This window comes from Netta rufina, assembly GCF_964035555.1.
Source record: "Netta rufina genome assembly, chromosome: 11".
In the NCBI taxonomy this organism is placed as follows: domain Eukaryota; kingdom Metazoa; phylum Chordata; class Aves; order Anseriformes; family Anatidae; genus Netta; species Netta rufina.
Window position 1 is genome coordinate 21931892 of NC_140134.1, and position 19028 is coordinate 21950919.

General features: G+C 52.7%; 1 protein-coding gene across 1 annotated transcript in view; it reads left to right on the forward strand.

The window, feature by feature from the left end:
* Positions 1-498: 498 nt before the first annotated feature.
* Positions 499-19028, forward strand: part of ADAMTS7 (ADAM metallopeptidase with thrombospondin type 1 motif 7) — a 45209-nt gene continuing 26679 nt past the window's right edge. Inside the window, exons 1-11 of the mRNA XM_084293280.1 lie at positions 499-634; positions 1644-1996; positions 4848-5019; positions 8327-8523; positions 9851-9934; positions 10733-10857; positions 11971-12120; positions 13189-13332; positions 16457-16601; positions 16765-16857; positions 17432-17577. Of these exons, the coding sequence (XP_084149406.1) occupies positions 553-634; positions 1644-1996; positions 4848-5019; positions 8327-8523; positions 9851-9934; positions 10733-10857; positions 11971-12120; positions 13189-13332; positions 16457-16601; positions 16765-16857; positions 17432-17577 (1691 nt within the window). The 5' untranslated portion in view covers positions 499-552. The remainder of the gene's footprint in view (positions 635-1643; positions 1997-4847; positions 5020-8326; positions 8524-9850; positions 9935-10732; positions 10858-11970; positions 12121-13188; positions 13333-16456; positions 16602-16764; positions 16858-17431; positions 17578-19028) is intronic.

A 19028-nucleotide genomic window follows, 5' to 3' on the forward strand; every position in this document is an offset into this window, starting at 1 on the left:
GCAATACAAATAATATGCTCAGTTAGTAACAGTCACATATTTCATGAGGAAGGGGCTATACTTGCCTGCAGTCTTCATGCCCTGCCAAGGAGTTATTAAATAGAAAAAAAAAGAAAAAGATGTAAAAAGGGAAAAAAACCAACCTTGTAGTGTCGGTATCAATACAAGGGGAAATGGCAGCCCAAATAAAGCCTCAAAGAGGCGTCGTTTTTCGGTGACATTTGTGCAGTGGGACGGGGGAGAGGTGGCAGTCTCGTGGAGGAGACTGCAGGGAGGGTGCGGAGCGCCCCTGGGTGCTGCGGGCCCCTGGGTGCTGCGGACACCCCCTCGCAGCGGCCGCCGGGGGGCAGCCCCGGGCCGTGGCGGCCGCCGGGGGGGCAGCGGCGGGGCCGGGACAGCGGCGGGGCGGCCCCGCGGGCCGGGACACGATCGTTGCCCGGCCCGGCCCGGCCCGGGGCTGCCCCCCCCCCCCAGTTTTTTTTCGGAGCCGAGCTCCGCCCGTCGCGGCCCCGCCGCCGGGGCGCCGAGCCGCCGGTGCCGTCGCCCGCACCCATGCCGGGCCCCGGGGGGCTCCTGCTGCTCGCCGCCGCGCTGGCCGCGAGCACCCGGCAGGGAGGCAGCGCCGGGCAGCCAGGTCGGGGTGCTGGGGGGTGCTGGGGGGGGGGGTACTGGGGGTGCTGGGGGTGCTGGGGATGCCCGCCGGGATGTGCACGGGGACGCTCTGGGGATGCCCGGGGGTGCGGAGCCGCGGCTGCCCCCGTGCTGCCGGTGCGGGTCCCGCCGGTCCCGGGCTGCCCCCGGCTCCCCCCGGGATCCCCCCCGGGGTCTCCGGTCCCGGAGCGCGGCGGCCGGCAGCGGTGGGGGCACTGGGGGGCTCCGGGCACGGGGAGGTGTCCTGCTGCCAGGCATCTGCTGTGGGGCTCCAGCCTCTCTTTCAAAAGTGGGAGCTTTTTTCTTTTTCTTTTTCTTTTTCTTTTCTTTTCTTTTCTTTTCTTTTCTTTTCTTTTCTTTTCTTTTCTTTTCTTTTCTTTTCTTTTCTTTTCTTTTCTTTTCTTTTCTTTTCTTTTCTTTTCTTTTCTTTTCTTTTCTCTCTCTTCTCTTCTCTTTCCTTCTCTTTTCTTTTCTTTTCTTTTCTTTTCTTTTCTTTTCTTTTCTTTTCTTTTCTTTTCTTTTCTTTTCTTTTCTTTTCTTTTCTTTTCTTTTCTTTGTCCTTTCCTTTCCTTTCCTTTCCTTTCCTTTCCTTTCCTTTCCTTTCCTTTCCTTTCCTTTCCTTTCCTTTCCTTTCCTTTCCTTTCCTTTCCTTTCCTTTCCTTTCCTTTCCTTTCCTTTCCTTTCCTTTTTCTTTTTCTTTTTCTCCTTTCTCTCTCTCTCTCTTTTTTTTTTTTCCCTGTAGTTGTTAAACAGCAGGACTGTGTGCATTGAAACCAGGACTGGCCCCAGCCAGTGGAGAGGAGAGGTGGAGATGCATTGCAGGAGGGCAGTGAAGGGAGTGAACGTGTGGACAGTGCACTTAGCTTCCAGGCACTGGCAGCTGGCAGCAGCAGTGGACACAACTTACAGATCCAACAGATATTTGGGTGCCTGACCCCACTTAGGAAAGGTGATTAACCCTAAAGCTAACCACGAAAACCCTTTCTTTGCAGACCCTGCTCTGTGGTCATCAAGCAGCGACATCGTTCATCCGATCAAGGTTGACGAGACTGGAGCCTTCCTGTCCTACGATTTGTCCCACCGAGTGCTTCACAGAAGGTCTCTTTCCTCCAAGAGCAAGTTTCTCACCTTCTATGAAATGCATTACAAAGGCCAACCCCTGAAATTCAACCTGAGCCTCAACAACAACCTCCTCGCGCCCGGGTTCGTCAGCGAGAGACGATACGGGGGAATCGCTGACGCCAAGATCCAGTCTCACACTTACAACTCCTGCCACATGATTGGGGAGGTTCAGAGCCGGACCCTGAAGGGCGGCCTGGCCGCGCTCAGCACGTGTGATGGCCTGGTAAGTACTGAGATTCCTCACCCACAAAAAAATAGCAGAAGCTGTGTGAAATCATTTTTTTTATTGTGAAAGTAATGGCAAAAGTCCTGACAGCAACAGAGTCAAGATCTCATTGTGTAGGTCTGATGCTGCTGTGGATGGGCTGACTGTAAATTTCCCATGGATTCCAGCGGTTTGGGAACTCTTGGGACTGTGTTTACTTGTGTTTGTGTCCAAATTCCCAAAGACAGCGATTCTCATATTGCATCTGTCTTCCAGTATATAAATGTAGGATTACGACAAACACATCTGAAAACGAGGTTGTTCAAAGCCTGGAGCCTGGTTGTTCACAGCAGGGTAGTGGCTCGTATGTAGTGAAACTCCTTTAGGTTTTGCAGATGTCAGCAGTCTTATTCAATTGTCAATATTTTCAAAGGCAGTTGTGGCATGTTAAGAAGGGAAATTTTGCTGAAAGCCACTGTCACTAATGAGAGAGGGGTGGAGGCTCTCACCAAGGCACATTCACGCCGTGTCTGCAGTAGCTTGCACCTTCCTGGCACAGCTATCGGGTCCCCACGGGGTTTAACATCTCACAGAGATTTGCAGGAGTGTTGGTGCCAGTGGAGCTGCTGTGGGAGGTGTTGGTGTGTCCGGTGGTCCAGAAGCGTTGGCTGTGGCAGGATAGCATGGCAAGGCCGTGCAACATGCTGGGCGCATCCTGGAAGGTGTCGAGGTTGTGCTTTTCCCACCAAATTTAGCAGCATCTGAGGGTGGTCGGCACCCCGCACTTCACAGCTCCCTGAGCAGTCGGGGCTGGTTGTTCTGGTTGCACTCTCACCCTCAATTTGGCAGCTGGGGTTCTGCCAACGAGGGCGTGGGGTCTGGAGGAAGCCTGCCAAAGAGAGGGAGCAGAGCTCAAGAAGGGGCAAGCAGCTCAGCCTGGAGCTGGGAAGCATGGTCTGAGCTCCGTGGCTGTCTTCGCGTTGACTCCCTCCGTGACTTTGAGCAGCTTTTCTGCCCAAGGAGCTGGGACTGGAGGGACTTCAGGGGGATAATTGCTGCAGGAAACAGCCAGGCCTTTCATTCTGATACAGAATAGACTGATGTGTCTGGGAGGAACCCACGACCTTTCAATTCATTTTTCTGTGGATGTTTGGATGAGAGAAATCCTGGTGGCTGTAATGTGCACGGGAATAGAAGCTGTCGTAAAGCTCCCTTCAGAGTATTGCATGGACAACACACACATGTACTCGTAACATGCGAGGCTCTGGAAACGTTTGGCTTTCTGTCAGACACCAAACCACGGAAAACCACGCTAACAATGTCCTGTGTGTCTCACAGAATTATTTAGGAAAGAAAAGCCTGTCCCTGAGCTTTGTTACAGTGAACTCACTGTTACCAACATGCCACTTGCATCGTGCTAGGTATTCCGGGCTGTGAGCCGGGAGGCTCAGTGCCACGGGCTGCAGGAGCATGTTGTGTGGGCACATGGTGGGGATGCGTGGGATGTCAAGCCCAGCCTTGCTTTACTGGAAGCACTCTGCAGCTCTTAGCCATGTGCTCTCAGCAGCTGGTCCGGCAGTTGTTACGTGCGTAGCACAGGGTAATCGTACCTCAACACCCGTCCCCACCTTTGGGATCTGTTTCTCTGAAGGCTTCACCTTTCTGGGAGTGCTTTTTCAAGACTTTAAACGCCTCCTGTCAAGGATTCCAAAATGCAATGTAACACTGAGCTGGACTGTGACAAACGAGGTGCAATAAGGTTAACAGGCGTGCTTTAAACAGAGCAAACCAGACCTTCCTGCAGACAGCAACCCGCTCAGTGCTTCTGCAGAGCCTCCCTGGGGCAAAACGCAGCCCTTGCAGGGCACCCCCAGCAGGTTTACATGGGGCTGCTCCAGCTGCAGACCCCTGCCCAGGAATTTTCGGTGTCTGGGTGTGAATCTGCCCATTCAGAGAGCTTCTCGTGCAGCAAAGGCAAGTGCTTGCAGATCAGTTTGTTCCTGAGATGCAGTTTGGGGCTCTGGAGTCCTGGGTGACTCCGTAACAACATCTTGCATTTGGACCAGGGTCAGGGGATTGTAATTAACCAAAGAAAGTTTTAGGGTGTCGCTTCCTGCTGTAGGAGAGGTCCCGGTAACACATCCTTTCCTCATTGCACGGGGATGCGATGCTCCTTGTCCCGACACTGACTTTCCATGATTTGAGTCCCTGCTGAGATCAAGAGCTCCTGCGGGTTCCTCCTCCTCTTCCCCAGGGGTTTGCTGCTGCTTGTCCACAGGAAGTCTGCAACCTGAGGGTTCAGTTTACAGCGACGGGGCTTAGTGCAAAAGGCCAGAAGCAACTGACTTCATCTCCTGAGGATTTCGTTATGAAAACATCTCCACTGGTCCAGCAGTTGCTCAAAACACTGGGGCTGCACTGTCCTCAAAGCCGCTCTTCGGGCTGTGCCCCTGGGCTTTGCAAAGCTTCTCCAGGAAGGTCAGGGAGAGGCGGTGTGAGCATGGAGGAGGAAGCACAGCACACACACATTCCTGGTGTGCTCTGCTTCTGGTTCTCTGGAGAAGGCATTGCTCTGCCTCAGCAGCCCTGCAGCCCCTGAGCTCCTCAGCGCAGCCACCATTCAGCTCAGCACCCCCGGCACTTTGTGGCTGGGATCTCTTTAGCTTCCCGTTCCCTTAATGATCAGTCCCCGCTTGCCTGTTCTCTTTGGTCTGGGATTTTAGAGCTCACAATATCCACAAAACTATTTTCAGAGGGGACCTGCTTCTCCCTGCAATATTTTGCAAACCTCTCCCGTTCCCAGGTTCTTTGGTGTGTGTGTGCTCGATGCGGGTGGCCTCACGGTGACGTCTCTGTCTCTCCCCGCTAGAAAGGCGTGTTTCGGCTCATGAACGAGGACTATTTCATCGAACCGGTGGCCGCCAGCATTCCCGAGGACAGAGTGGCACAGCCCCACAGGATATACAAACGCCACGCTCCTGAGCACCGGGGAGAGCAAGGCAAGAGGCAGGCGGCGGCGCGGGCAGCCTGCGGCGTGCAAGGTATTGTCTCCTTTCTCTTGCCTCTCACCATGGGCCAGTGGCAGCCGGGTCCTGGGATTCACGATTTGAGTTCTGCAGTTTTGAAGTGCACGGTGACAAGACCCCTGGTCCCCTAAGGTGCCTCAGCAGACACGGTTATCTTAAAACCCAGCGTTAAGCTCCTGAGATAAGCTCCCAGTAGCCAGCTTTTAGCCATAAAGGACACCTAGCTGGCCGGCAAGGAAACCCTTTTGTGTCTCAGAGCACTGAGGCACAACTGCCCCATGTGCTCGTGGTGATGGGCCCTGGGTTTTGTGGTGGTTTCTGGGGGCGGGGGGCAGCACGGGGCTGCTCGGTTGGGGTCTGTCCGAGCAGGGGGCTCCTCGCTGCAGGACGGCCAAGTTTCCAAAAGCGTGGGCACACAGCAATTTCCACGAGCGTTTTTCTTGTGGGAAGGCTGACCACCGCTTCAAAACGCGACTCAGGAAAATTTGCTTGCTTAGCAGCAGGCAGAGGTTTTGTGGCATTTATGACTGCAGCCCACAGGTCACAGGAATTATTGCAGGGTTTTTTTCTCCTGCCAATTTTCCTGTGTTTGCTTATGTTTCTCACATACATGACTCCAGTGCATGCTGAACCTCAGGCCTCTTGCTCTCATCTTTTTCTTCCGGCCTTGCTGCAAGCGCCCTGTGATGTGGAGGCAGTGTTTGTTTTCGTTTACATGCAAGCATCAGGTTTTGACCTTTCAGAGTAAAACTTGGCTCCCATGAGCTGAATTCCAGAACTCCCATTTAGTCCAGCGATCCAGGTTGTCTCCTTGATCCTTCTGCCCTGCAGTGTTACTGCGATGCAGATTCAACTCTTGTTTGGAGCACCTTGCTTGCAGTAGTGTCTACAAACCAACTTGATTTCCACAACAGCAGCTCCCCCTCCTGCTTTTTGGTGGGGTCGAAACCCAGCATTTTTCCTCAGTGGCCCACCCGCTCCCCATCTGCGGGGCTGGCCCCACTAAACAGGTCCTGGGAAAGGCAGGAGGTGGCGGCTCAGATGGGCAGCGCTGTCACCTGAGAGCAGGTCCAGGAGGGCCTGCAGCCTGTGCTGCTGGCAGGGCTTTGGCTTTTGCTGGAGCAGAGCTCAGAGGCTCCATGGCACAAGCACAGGAGCACAGGCTGGGGCTCTGGTGCTGGGAAGGAGAGCGTACAACGCTTACAGAAGGGCATTCAAAGTCTTTTCCACGGTGAAGTCTCAGGGCTAGTCATAAATTGGTTGCTGCTGTGAAGAGGAGCAATCAGTGCCTCGGGCAGCCCGACCGCTGGAGCACAACCCCACATCCCTGGGGGCTGGTCCAGCTGCTCTGGGGTCTGTGTTGCCCTTGTGATTTCGGGGCTGTTTTAACTCAGCTGAGATAGATGGAAGTTGGCTGTCTGCCTGCAGCAAAATCGTGTCATGGGGAGGTGTTTGCCTTAGGTACACATCCTGGAGGCAGGAGAGGCAGCAAGGGTATGTTCCTAGCCAGCAGTGCAGAGCAGGGTTTAAACGTGAGGGCACTCCCTGCCTGGGAAGCTGGGCAGCATCCCCATTCCTCAACACTGCCTGCCCAGGAGCCTGGCCTCCCAGCGAGCTGCCAGCTCTGGCTAAGGACCCTCTGCAGCTCTCAGTGCAAAGCTGTTGGAAAGCCTGGGTGCCTTACTAGTCTGGGTCTTGGAAGCTGCATCCTCCAGACAATGCGTGGTGATTTGCTTATTTCCTAGAGCTCTCTGCTTCCAGAAACCTTGCTTTATTCTATAATCAGGTTGTCTTTAGGCATTCTTCTGGTAATCTAAATGAATACGGGGATAATAGAATGGCTCCTTCTGGACTTTGAAGCCTCTAAAATCCATTTGTAAAGGGATTTCACTGGTTGTAATATGGCCAATGTGCAGCACACCTGGATCTCTTCTGGAACACAGACCAGCAACGTGGCCGTGATGTATGTGCCCTGGAAAGGAAACTGAAAGTCTGCAGGATTCGTATAAATTCAAGTCTTTTATTTTGTACTGACGTCTTGCTGGCTTTCTTTGCAAAACACCACGCTGCCAGATGGTGTTAGGCTGACCTGGTATTCAGCTTCTGTCAGTCCCCTGTGCTGCATGGTGTGAGCCTCTGTGTGCAGCTGGGCAGGCGTGTGAAGGGGATCTCCCGGGGAAATGCCACTGCAACCCTCCTTGGTAGCCAGGGAGCCGCCGGCAACGAGCTTGCTGAAGTCCCTCCACGTCCCGCATGGAAGCTCAGCAGCAAAGGACGCAATGAAAACAAGCTCCAAGGAAGGCGTTGTGATTAAACTGTCACAGTGGTATCAGCAATTCATCAAATTATCCAGATACTTGGGATTTTTCAGTCTGGGGGATAAAACACTCTTTCACAGCTCAAGTACAGTAGAGTCCATAAAATGTGAAAGTCCATTGTTAACAAAGTGAGGCAGAGCCCTTAGAAACTGGTCATAAAAGCAATTCCCACTGTGTGCAGTGTGGTTTGTAAAGCCTTTACCCAGCTTGGGGCTGACCCTGACCTTGATCTTGGAGCAGCGTCACAGGAAAAGTCTCGGCTTGAGAATTCCCAGTTGCTGGTGTGCCTTAGGAGCAGCAAAGCTCTCCTCTGGCGTCGTGTGTCTTTTCAGCCCGATGAATGTCCCTGTTGTTCCTCCAGGGACAAGCAGCACAGGAACCCAAGGTTCTGTCTCCATGTGGCCAAGGAAATCTCTGTGCACCCTGCGGGTATTTCGGTCTTGCCTGGGACAGGGGATGATCTTTGGGATTTGTCTCAAGACATCAGTCCAACTTCAAGGACATGGAGTTTATCCTTTTTGCTCTTTCCCAGCAAAATAGAAATGTAGGATTACTCTCCTACTGAGCCACTGGTGTTTCTCAGTGGTGCATGCTCAAGCATCTCTCCATGGTTGCCTGTATTCATGTGTCAACATGAACCATAAGTGCTGCTCTGCTCTGGAGGCTGCGTGTTAGTCACAAAATATTCAAACTCTGTTTCAAAGAATTTACTTCAAATGCCTTTTTTCCTCTTCTTTTCTTTTCTTTTTTTTTTTTTCCTGTCATGCTAATGCTGCTGTGCAACACAGTGAGATCAAAGTCTTCAACTCCCAGTGATTTTTTGGAGCATACACCACAGCAAAATTGCGAGGAGGTTCTGGGTTCTGAGTGTGGGGCTTCCTTGTCAACACCAGAGAGTTCTCTCCCTTATTTCAAAAAACGGGGGTCTTGGTGATATTTTACCAATGCTGCTGGCATTTAAAAATAATTTTAAAAATGTTTCTTTTCCTATTTAATTTCCTCAGAATCCCGGGAAAATCTGGAGAGGTCTGAGAAGCAGCGGGAGAGATGGGAACAGAAACAACACAGGAAGAGAAGAATAAAGCAGCGCTCCATCAGCAAGGAGAAGTGGGTGGAAACGCTGGTGGTGGCAGACACCAAGATGATAGAATACCACGGGAGTGAGAACATCGAGAAGTACGTGCTGACCGTGATGAACATGGTGAGTCCTGGTTTGCTGAACCGCAGAGCTGCCAGGTCCCTGGAGATGCAGCTATGAGACATAAGGGCCACTGGGCTTGCCAGGGCTCAGCCCTAGTGGGACCTCAGCAAATCTCTCGACAAACAGCCCGATCCTGCCTGCACGTGGGCTTTTCTGCACTGCTTGGTGCTCCGTCTGCCTCTGGAGGATAAGGAAACCTCCCTGCAGGAGGAAAGACCCACAGGGACGTGGGATCTTTGGCTCAGGCTCCCTTGAACTCAGCACTGGCAGTGCCAATGAGAGGCACCCATGAAGGGAACACTGCAGGGCAGCTGCTGTTGTGTTCCTCACCTCATCCCCAAATGCTGCAGAGCCGGTGCCAGCAGAGAGCTGTGAGTGGCTTTCCTGGTAAAGCGCCCCTGAGGACAGCCAAGGGAAGGAGCTGAGCCCAGAACCAGACTGTAGCTGAGCTGTTTTGCTGGCACCAAACCACGGGAGCATTAAATGTGAAACCCATAGTCAGGCTTTAAAAGCTAATTGTGATAATTTCATTGAAATGCCTCAACGGCTCATGCTGCTGCTTGAACTCAAGCTTCTCTGGAGACATCCACTCATAACTGGATGGTCTGGTGTGCTAACAAACTAATCCTGCACAGCCGGGGTGCCACTGTTAGTTTTGCCTGGAGTCACAGAATCAGCCTGGCTGAGGTGGGAAGGGACCTCTGGAGGTCACCTCATCCAGCCCCCTGCCCACGCCAGGCCACCTTGAGCAGGCTGCCCAGGGCCATGTCCAGAGTCAAAACATGAACGTGGTGGGCTTAAAAATCCAGGAGGTTTCCCTAAAGCCGCAAGACAAGCAGATAATTCAGCGTGAGCTGGTACAGTCTGTTTGCTCTCCTGCTGCTGTGGTAACAGCCATGTGCATTTCAGAAGAGGGCTTGGTTGTTGGCCAAAAAAGAGGGTGGGACTGGGTAGAGGATGTCAAGGTAAGATCCCTGGGTTTCTCCCAGTTGGTGAAGGCACTGCAAGAGCACAGGGATTTGAGATGTTAAACATGTCTGTTAGGGAGTGAAGGAAGAAGTGGTTCCCCAGGCATTTCTGGTTGAGTTTCAGTGTGCTACACAGACTACAGCAGTTTCCAACGGATGTCGTCACGCCAGGACTGCTTTAGGCCAGGTCTGCATCTGGTCTTGTCTTTTGTTTTTGGGAATTACCCGAGATGTTGTCAACAACCTTCAGTAGCTTCCCTTTGAGCCCATGTTGCCTTGCAGATGTATTTACCAGCAGAACTGTCCCAGGGCAAGGTCTTTCTTTGGAGCTTTATGTGTTTGGCCTTTGTGTTTTGCAGGTGGCAGGGCTGTTCCACCATGCCAGCATCGGGAACCCTATCAACATCGCCATAGTGCGACTCATCCTGCTGGAGACCGAAGAGGTAAGAAGAAAACAAAGTGACTCACATTTCCATCCTGGCAGCCAGACTGGGATACACAAAGAGCTGGCCTTGAAAGCCTCTAAGGTCAATCTTGCGCTGTTTGCCTGGATGAATTTGTGTAAGATTCATGCAGATTCCCATGCCTCACTTCCTTGTCTTCTGTAAGGCCTGCAGCCATGATAAAGTTAGGAGGATTGCGTGGTGAGAGGAGCTGTGGAGTCTAATTCTTATAATAATTTCTAACTCAGCCACTCACTCTGCGCCAGTATCTTCCCTCCCATCCTGTGACCCGTGGGACACTACCTGATGCCACTGGTGCTGTTTGCCCACAGCAGCATCCCTCCAAACCTGGAGCAGTGGTGGTCCCCAGGCAGCTCTGGGGCCGGGGCTGGGTGGCTGGAGCTCGTTGTGTCCCCGAGGAGCGTCCCGCCGGTGGTTGTTTGTGCTCCCCAGCTGCAGCGGCTGCTCGCAGGGAGCCTGACGCCTCTCGGGCTGGCTGCCCAGCTGCATCCTTCTCTAAAGCACATCAGCCAGGATGGAATATTTTCCTGCAGTGTTACTTAACCCCCGGTGTTGGGTGACTTCATGTTTCGGTTGAATCACAGAGGAAAAGAAAGTGGAAAAGGGCTGTATTCCCACCCAACCTGTATCTTATAAGATACGAAGCTATTCCCTCTATATGGCAGTTACTCCTGATCTCGCTCTGATGTGTCAGAGGTCAGACCCCTTACCACTGCATCCTGAAAAACAAACAGGTCTGTCAGCAGTATGACAGCAGACTTTTAATTGTTTTGACAGGAGGATCTGAAAATCTCCCACCATGCAGACAACACCTTGAAAAGCTTTTGCAAGTGGCAGAAGAGCATCAACGTGAAAGGAGATTCCCATCCCTTACATCACGATGTTGCAGTCCTGCTCACAAGGTATTGTGCCTGTGGGCTAATTTTATGCTTCAGGTGCTACCCTGCCAGCTGGAAATTCCTCCAGTGGCTGCAGGCAGGTGGGACACAGGCAGCCAGGGGCACATCTCAGTGGCAGCTGAGACACCCCATGTAAAATCTCACTCTCTGTACCTGAGCCCTGTCTGGATGCCTGCGCATACAGCACAACATAAAACAAGAAACCTGAAGGTGACCTGACCCTGACAGCAGGAACTGGTCTCAAACCTCAGGTTTAAACCTGGAGACAGCTCCCAGTTGAGTAGAAGCTGGGGTTTCCAATCCAGGTTTTCACCACAGCCCTATTGGCAAGCACCAGAGTGGGTGGATCCTTGCAGCAGATGTACACAGGGATTAGCTCTCCTTTTTCCCTTGCAGATGAATGCAGGGATTTGCAAAGGAGCCTCAGAGCAGGCCCCTAACCTCCCATGAAGCTGGGTGGAATTCATGCCTCTGGCCAAGTTTATGTACCTTGCAGTCAAAATGTAGTTTGATGGTTTCAGGCTGCAGCAGCTTGGATGTTGGCAGTATCGTGGTTGTTTGTGCAGTGATTCACAACCCACAACAGAATTATCTTCTTTAGGAGATTTCCTTTGTAGCAGAAATAAGGCACTTAAGGCCGTGCACTTCGATGGAGCTGTTCATCCTGGGTGGCTGGAGGTCCCCTGCCCTGGACCACAGCACCCCTGGGATGTACTTCCCCAAGAAATGTAGTGATTGCTTAATTATTCCCAGCATCAGCTTTATTTATACAATGGAATAAACGTAGCCAACCTGGCTTGCAGTTCACATTAATCAGTCTTTCTAATAAGCTGGGGATACCGAGAGAGTAAAGGGGAAAGGAAAGGCCATAAATCTTTCTGCTGCAGAAAGACGTTTGGATGTCTCCATTCCTGCTTCTGTTTGGCCAGCATCTGCTGGGCTCAGACACGTCCCCTTAGACCAGGCTGGGGAGGCAGCGGGGGCTTGCTCCTGGGCAGCTGCCTTGGGCTGGCTCTGCACACACAGAGCCCTGCCCGCACTCGCTCTCGTGTTGTCCTTTGGTTCCTGCCGTCTTCATCCCCTCTTTGCTGTGTGTTGTTGTTTCCAATCACCAAGGAAGGACATCTGTGCAGCGATGAACAGACCCTGCGAGACCCTGGGTCTGTCCCACGTGGCGGGGATGTGCCAGCCCCACAGGAGCTGCAACATCAATGAGGACACAGGGCTGCCCCTGGCCTTCACCGTGGCCCATGAGCTAGGACACAGGTACCCCCCTTTCCTTCTTCTCCTTTCTGCCCTCTGTCCTCTGCATGGTTTAGTCAGGACTTGACAAGGGACAGGTAGAAGTTGGCAGGATGTTGCCGAGCAATTCCCTGAATCCAGGGGAATTTACCCTGGGAACTTCATTCCAGAGTTAAGTTTTTGATTGCTCCAGGTTCAATGAAAGTCATGTCCAAGAAAACACAGACAAATTACACATGCAAGTTCTCCTGTGTTGCTGATGCTACAGTTTGTGGAGAAGAGGGCTGCTCATTGCAAAGTTTTAAAATAGAGTCCAAGTGTATAGCATCAGTGACAGAATTGTGCTTGTCCTGATTTCAGTTAAACTTGGGAAGGTCATTTGAACATCATAGTCCATAACAGATATAGTTGTACAGTAAGTCTGTAACCAGTAAGTTTAATTAAACTGACTTGGTTTAATATTCTCATTACTTTTTTCTTGGCTGAGTTGACAGTAAGAAAGCTAAAGTAAAAATCTTGTGTAAAATACGTACATTGGGAAAAGTTCCATGTAATAATTATACATCATATTAAATTTTGGATTTAATATAGATCTGTTCAGCTAAATGCTTGCTTTGCATGCTCTCTGCATGAAGCACAGTCCGTTGGCTTTGTCACTTCAAAACAGCAAAAATATCCCTGGTTTACTCCAGTGCAAGGCCACACAAGCTCCTGGGGCTGTTCCCCTTGCTCGCAGTGTCGCAGGACACAGGGGCTGGGAACAGCCCTGAGCACAGCCAAGTTTCCCCAGCTTACCAAGCAGCCTCCTGCTTGCCACTGCTGGCCACGGCAGCTCATCCAGGGCATGCTCTTGGCATCCTCTTAATAAAACCCCACTGCAGCCTGTCCCCTACCACATGGGACAAAGCCTGTGGGTGTCTCTGGTCCCGTTTCCCAGATAGCCAAGTGCTCTACTCCCTGTTCATTAGCAAGTCCCCACGAAGCTGTGAATGTTTTTAATGTCTGGTGTAGCGTCTCGGAAAGCAGAGAAGCTGCGTGGTTGTAGCGGGCATGCAGCTCACCTCTCCTTTGTGGGACTGTGCTCTTACACAGTTTTGGGATTCAGCATGATGGAAGCAGCAATGACTGTGAGCCAGTTGGGAAAAGACCTTTCATCATGTCTCCACAGCTCCTGTATGACACGTCCCCACTCACCTGGTCCCGCTGCAGCCGGGAGTACATCACACGATTCCTTGAGTAAGTCCTCGCTTCCTCTTCTCTTCCCTTTGTGTCCGTACTCGGGGCCGAGCTGGCTGCCACAGCTTGGGGCTGGGTTGGGCTTTGGGGTCTGCAAAAGACTTTCTGGTCTCAGAAGTCAACCCCAGGGCACTGAGGGGGATTTCTAACTTGCTCGGTTGCCTTGGTCCTTGCTGGGAAGGATGAGTATTTGAATGCAAAGGCAACAGAGCGTTTGTGCAGCAGCACAGTGCTTGTTGCTTGAACAAATACAGCTAGAGCACTTTTCTTCATTGACTTAGCTGTCGGGATTCCCAAAGCATGGTTGCCCCAGCAGCAAAATTCTGGCGCTGGCTCTGCTCCTCTGAGCTCCAGTGTCAGCGACGGGTCGCTTGCACCAGCCTAGCAGAGGGGTGGCCGTCTGGAAGCACGTAGGCACATCCAAGCTGCTGAGCAGAAGGAGAAGTTTCCCATGGCACTTGGGGTTTGTAGCACTCAGAGCACCCCAGAGAACCTGATCTTGCTTTCTGCTCGTCCCAGGAGCAAGGCTGTGCTTGGGGCGAATGCGTGATGGCAGCAGGCACCACGTGAGGAGATGAAACCAGGCCAGATTCTTTCCTGCATTTGTTTATTTTTAGTGCCCTGTGGCTGATTTTGCAGTCTGTTGTTATTAAATTCTTAGGAACGTGGCCCAAGTTTTACATTTGTCAGCCAGGGTCTTGCACTGGAGGGACATTTTTCTTCCTTGTCACGGGAAGGTTAGAAAACAGCCAGAGCATCTGCCAGAAGCAGCGGCTGAGCAGCTCTGGCTGGGGCTGGTGTGCTCACAAGGGGCTGCGAGCTGCGTGGTAGGAAGGCTGCCTGGTGCTGAGCTCCCATTTCTAAATCCCGGCCAATGGCCCGAGGTAGGGTGAATGATTGTTGATTTTTGGCTTTCAGTGGAATGGGGCTTTCTCGCATCTACAGAGTTCTTGGCCCTTTGTCTTTAACCTTCGCTTTTAGATGAAGCATTTCCTGCTGGCAATAACCTTGGGTTGCCGTTAGCTGCGGCAGGGAAGAAGCAGACCATCTGTCTGCTTGTCCAGTGGTGTTTTGGTCTCTTTGCTCCCCTCCCAGAAGGGGCAGCTCTTCCTCCAAGAGTGGAGCAGAGTTCAGCAGGCGTCTCTCCGCGGCTGTGACATCCCCGAGGCGAAGGAGAGGCCTGCTGCGAGCGCAGACATGAGCTCGTTTTCGTACAGTGTTGGCAGGAGAATGGGCAGGAGCGAGCCAAAAAATGAGACCCTGCTGACCTGGGGTTGCTAGATGTGCTTGGAACAGACCTCGCGTTGGGAAAAAAAGCCCTCTCAGATGATGGTGATTGTTTTACAGAAGAGGGTGAGCCCTGCTGAACAGTTAACGTTGGAAAATGGTTTGTGCCTTCGATGGCATCACGGCCCCGCTGCTGCTGCGAGTCGGGCAGGGGGCTCTGCGACCCTCTGTGAGCATTCAATGGCATGGAGAAGGCTCCCTTTGCCTCCCAGCAGCTGACTGCCGTGTCTCCCTTCAGTCTTTCCTTCTCCAGACCAGCCAACCAGGTTTTCAACCTCCTCTTGCAGTGCTGAAGGTCTTCGTCCAGCCTCCTCCCGTGGTTCTCCTCCTGGCTGACCCACACTGTGCCCGTGGCTGCAGCACCCTGCTAGCTGCGAGCACCCAGCCCTTCCTGCAGCAGTGCTCCTCTCCAGCCATTCCAGCTCCTCTGTTTGTGCAGCTCATTCTTCCCAAGTTTAAATCCTTGCCTTTGTTTTTATTGAATTCAGTCCTGTCTTCTTGGGCCTTTCTTGGAGTTCTCCAAGAGCTTTCGGAATTTTAATCCCGCTCGCAAATGTATTTGCAGATCCTCCCAGCCTCCTTGCACATGGGGATTTAATCACCATGCCATCTATCCTATCATCTAGCTCATTAATGAACAGGCTGAAAGAGGCAGATGCAGTGCAGAGCCCTGTGATTTTTTACTGCAGTGTGGGTTACTGTCGATCCCTTCAAAGCCAGATTCAAACTCATGCCAATTTTTGCTGGATCAGTAAAGTTTTTTGGCAAAAGGTGGAGGCCAGCTGAAGGCACCGTAGGATAACTGTATAATATTTAATGAAGAAATAGATTTTGTTCATACCTCTGGGCAGTCAACAAGGAATCTAAACCACTCCCCACGCTGGGGCTGAGGAGCTTTCCTGTAAGCTGAGGCGATGTTGGGCTGCTCCCAGCCAAGCGAGGGGCTCGCAGGTGCCTGGTGGGGACCCCGCAGGTGCAGGAGGGGAGAGGGGCAGCGGGTGCCTGCTGTGCCGGGTGTCACCCTGCCAGCACCCCACAAAGTGGGTGCTCACCGTGGCTCCCGACCTCCTGCCAGCCCCGCTCCCTGCTGCTGCCGAGCTGGGCCGTGTCGGCAGCTTGGGTTAGAAAGGAATCCTGGTTCACGTTGATTTAGACCTGTTTCCAATCACAACGAGCTGAAGTAATCTAATCTGCTCCGAAACCCACGCTGGAGACTTTGCGTTGCTGGAAACAAGTTTGTTTAAATCAACACTGTAAGCTAAACTAGTGACAATTTCTTGTGTGTTTGGGAAGTATCATAGCAAAACCACTCGCGGCGGAGCAAGGCGGCCAGGAACAGCCTCTCAGGCTCCCAGGCAGCCTGGCAGGGGGCCACAAGCTGCCTTGGCAGCGCTTCGGGCTCCGTTTTAATATCTCTTTTCTAAAAACATGCTGTCCAGCACAGGCTGAGCACTGTTTGTAGCGGCAGATATGAGGGTGAGTGAGTTTTGCTGCTGACAATTCACTTTATTTTTATTACCAGGGCACTGACACTAGAGCCAGAGCATCCGTAGGGACATTTCGGGAGCCAGCCTGGTGTATGAACGCGAGGACAACATCTGCTTCTCTGCAGTGCAATGTTTGCTCAGCGAAACCCTTCACCTTGAGTGGTGAAACTGAGGCCCAGGCCCCCCCGGCTGAGGACTTTGCTAATGAGCTAGTTGCAAATCTAAGGAGCAGGGAGTTATTCCCAGGCAAAGCTTTCCAACGGGGAGCACCAGGACATGCTGGGGGGTCAGTGGGTGTCTCAGGACTGCAGCGGGCAGGCAGTGACGCTGCCCTGGTGTCTCTCTTTCAGCCGGGGCTGGGGGCTGTGCCTGGATGACCCCCCTGCCCGGGAGGTGCTGGACTTCCCCCTGGTGCCCCCGGGCGTCCTCTACGATGTTGGCCATCAGTGTCGCCTGCAGTACGGTGCCTACTCCACCTTCTGTGATGACATGGACGTAAGCTGTGGTCTCTCCCAATGTTGCATGAACTCGGGCAGCTCCAGGGGGGGTTTTGGTGGCGGGGGCTTTGCACGGGGCGACCCTCTCCCTGTGAGTTCGATCTGTACCAGTGAGCTGGTCCGTGCAGTAACCACGTCCTGTGCAAATGTGCTTTCTGCAGAGCGTCTGCAACACGCTGTGGTGCACAGTGGGGACCACGTGCCATTCCAAGCTGGACGCTGCCGTTGATGGCACAGCATGCGGGGAGAACAAGGTGAGTGGGAGCATTCCCATCCAGAGATGGAGAGCCTCCTTGTCCTGCGTGCAGGGGAAGGTCTTTGCCAGAAAAGTGTAAAACCTGAAGTTTTGCAGACTGCAGTGCATGGGGAGGGGCTCACCTCGCTGCCCTCACTCTGGGGGCACACTGGCATTGCCCAGTGGAGGGGCTGGCAACCTGCAGGGACGTGGTGGGTACCCAAAGGCCCTGCTGTGCCGTCAGCCCCAGCCACTACAGGGGCTTCTTGACCATGGTAGCATAATGCTGTGAAGTTACAAAAATACCTGCACGTGCCTCTGCTCAGCACATTAAGGGTCAGTGCTGGGGATCTGTTGCCTCATTTGAATCTTCAGACAGCCTGCCATCCCTGAATATCCCATAGCACAGAGGGGAACTGGGCTCTGGCAGATCGTGGCTGACACCCAGGCACCCTGGAGTGAGTGAAGCTGGGTTTGCACAGGGCAATACGGGTGCTGGGCTTCAGTGCTCCCCCAGGGCAGGGCTCTCCAACTCAAGGTCCAACTGCACATCATTTACCTGGGCTCTCTTCTCCTGCACTCTCCCTTTGCAGTGGTGCTTCAACGGCGAGTGCGTGCCAGTGGGTTACCGTCCCGATGCCATCGACGGCAGCTGGGGGCCCTGGAGCTCGTGGGCTGCCTGCTCGCGGAGCTGCGGCGCGGGCGTGCAGAGCGCCGAGAGGCAGTGCAGCAGCCCCACGTAAGTGAGAGCAGGCTCTTGGGGTCACTCGGCTCCTCCGTGCAGGAGAGGAGCCCAACGCTTCTGATGGCCTCGTAAAGCTGGGGCTGTCACCTGCCCGGCCTGGTTTTACCCAGGTCTGCACTGCACAGCAGAGGAGGGGTGCCAGGATGTGGTTATCGTCCTGAACAAAGTGCTTCTGAAACACCACGGGCGATTCATTTCCCGGGGCTATCTGTCCATCTGGGTGGCAGAAGCCCCTGGAGGGGCAGAGCTGGCTCCGTCTGCTCTCATACGCAGCGGCTCCTGCCCTGTGCACGCAGAGCGTGCTGGAATGTGATTCCAACAAAGAGCACAGGCTCGATGCCTGTAGATGTAAAACATACCCGGCGTCTTTTAATGGCAGAAAAGAAAGCCAGGAGTTCTCCCATCGTGATTCACCATCATTTTGAAAACTCCCGCTGCTGCTTATCAACCCTTCTCTCCCCGTGAGTGATTCCTGAGCATGCTGCATGCACTGGGATGCTCCCTGCTCCCTGGCTGGCAGCCGGCTCCAGCCCAAGGGCTGACCCAGGAGCAGCATTGTCCACGCCGTGACCACTGCGCTGCCCCAGCTGCTCCCCAGATGTCTCCTTCCTGCCAAGCCCCTATTGTATTGAATTTGCACAAAAGGCCTCTGGCTCGCCCAGGTGTCAGAGTGCCCTGGAACAGGGACAGAAAAGGGCTTTGTGAGCAATTTTCCAGTGGCAGTCAGTTTTCAATGGCTTAAGGAGATTTGAAAATGAAGGATCCCTCTAATGAGCCCAGATGTGCCTTCTGCCTAACTTCTTCCCTGGGTGCTTTGTTTTTAGCACATGCTATCAGACTGTTTAAAGAATCACTGTGTAATCTCAGGCCTAGGTCAAGAGCTAGGTTTGTGTTTGACATGAGTTTTGTGACAGAAGTGCAATTGTAGTTTATGGAGTGTTTTAAACACAGCTGCAGGCATGTAGGAGAGCAAACACTGTAAAAGCAGCAGAATTCCCCTGGCCAGTTGTTTGCTTTGGCCACTGTAGGTAAATCTTCAGCTTTGCCTTTTGGATGAAGTGAACAAATGTGTGCATTGGGTAGTCCTTCCTGCCGCAGGCATTTCCTTAGGGAAGGTATGTAAACAACTGGAAAATAATAATTAATTTTACTCCCCTCAGCAAAGCGTGCCCAGTCTTAACTGACTGGGGAAAAAGTAATTTTCATAAAGTCGTGGGGATGTGGGCCACTGAAATTGCAGTCACCAAACCAACCTTGTGAAAAGGCATCAGAAACTGGTGGCAGCATTCTGAGAGTCTGTTGGCATCTAAGAAAAGCCCATTATTGCCTTTAAGGACCTCTCGCTTTGAAAATGTTGGAAAGAATGATGTGTTTTTAAAACTGCTTTCTGAAGTATCCTTGAAAGTAAGTGAGAATTTATAGCCTCGCGTGTTTCTGGCTGTTTC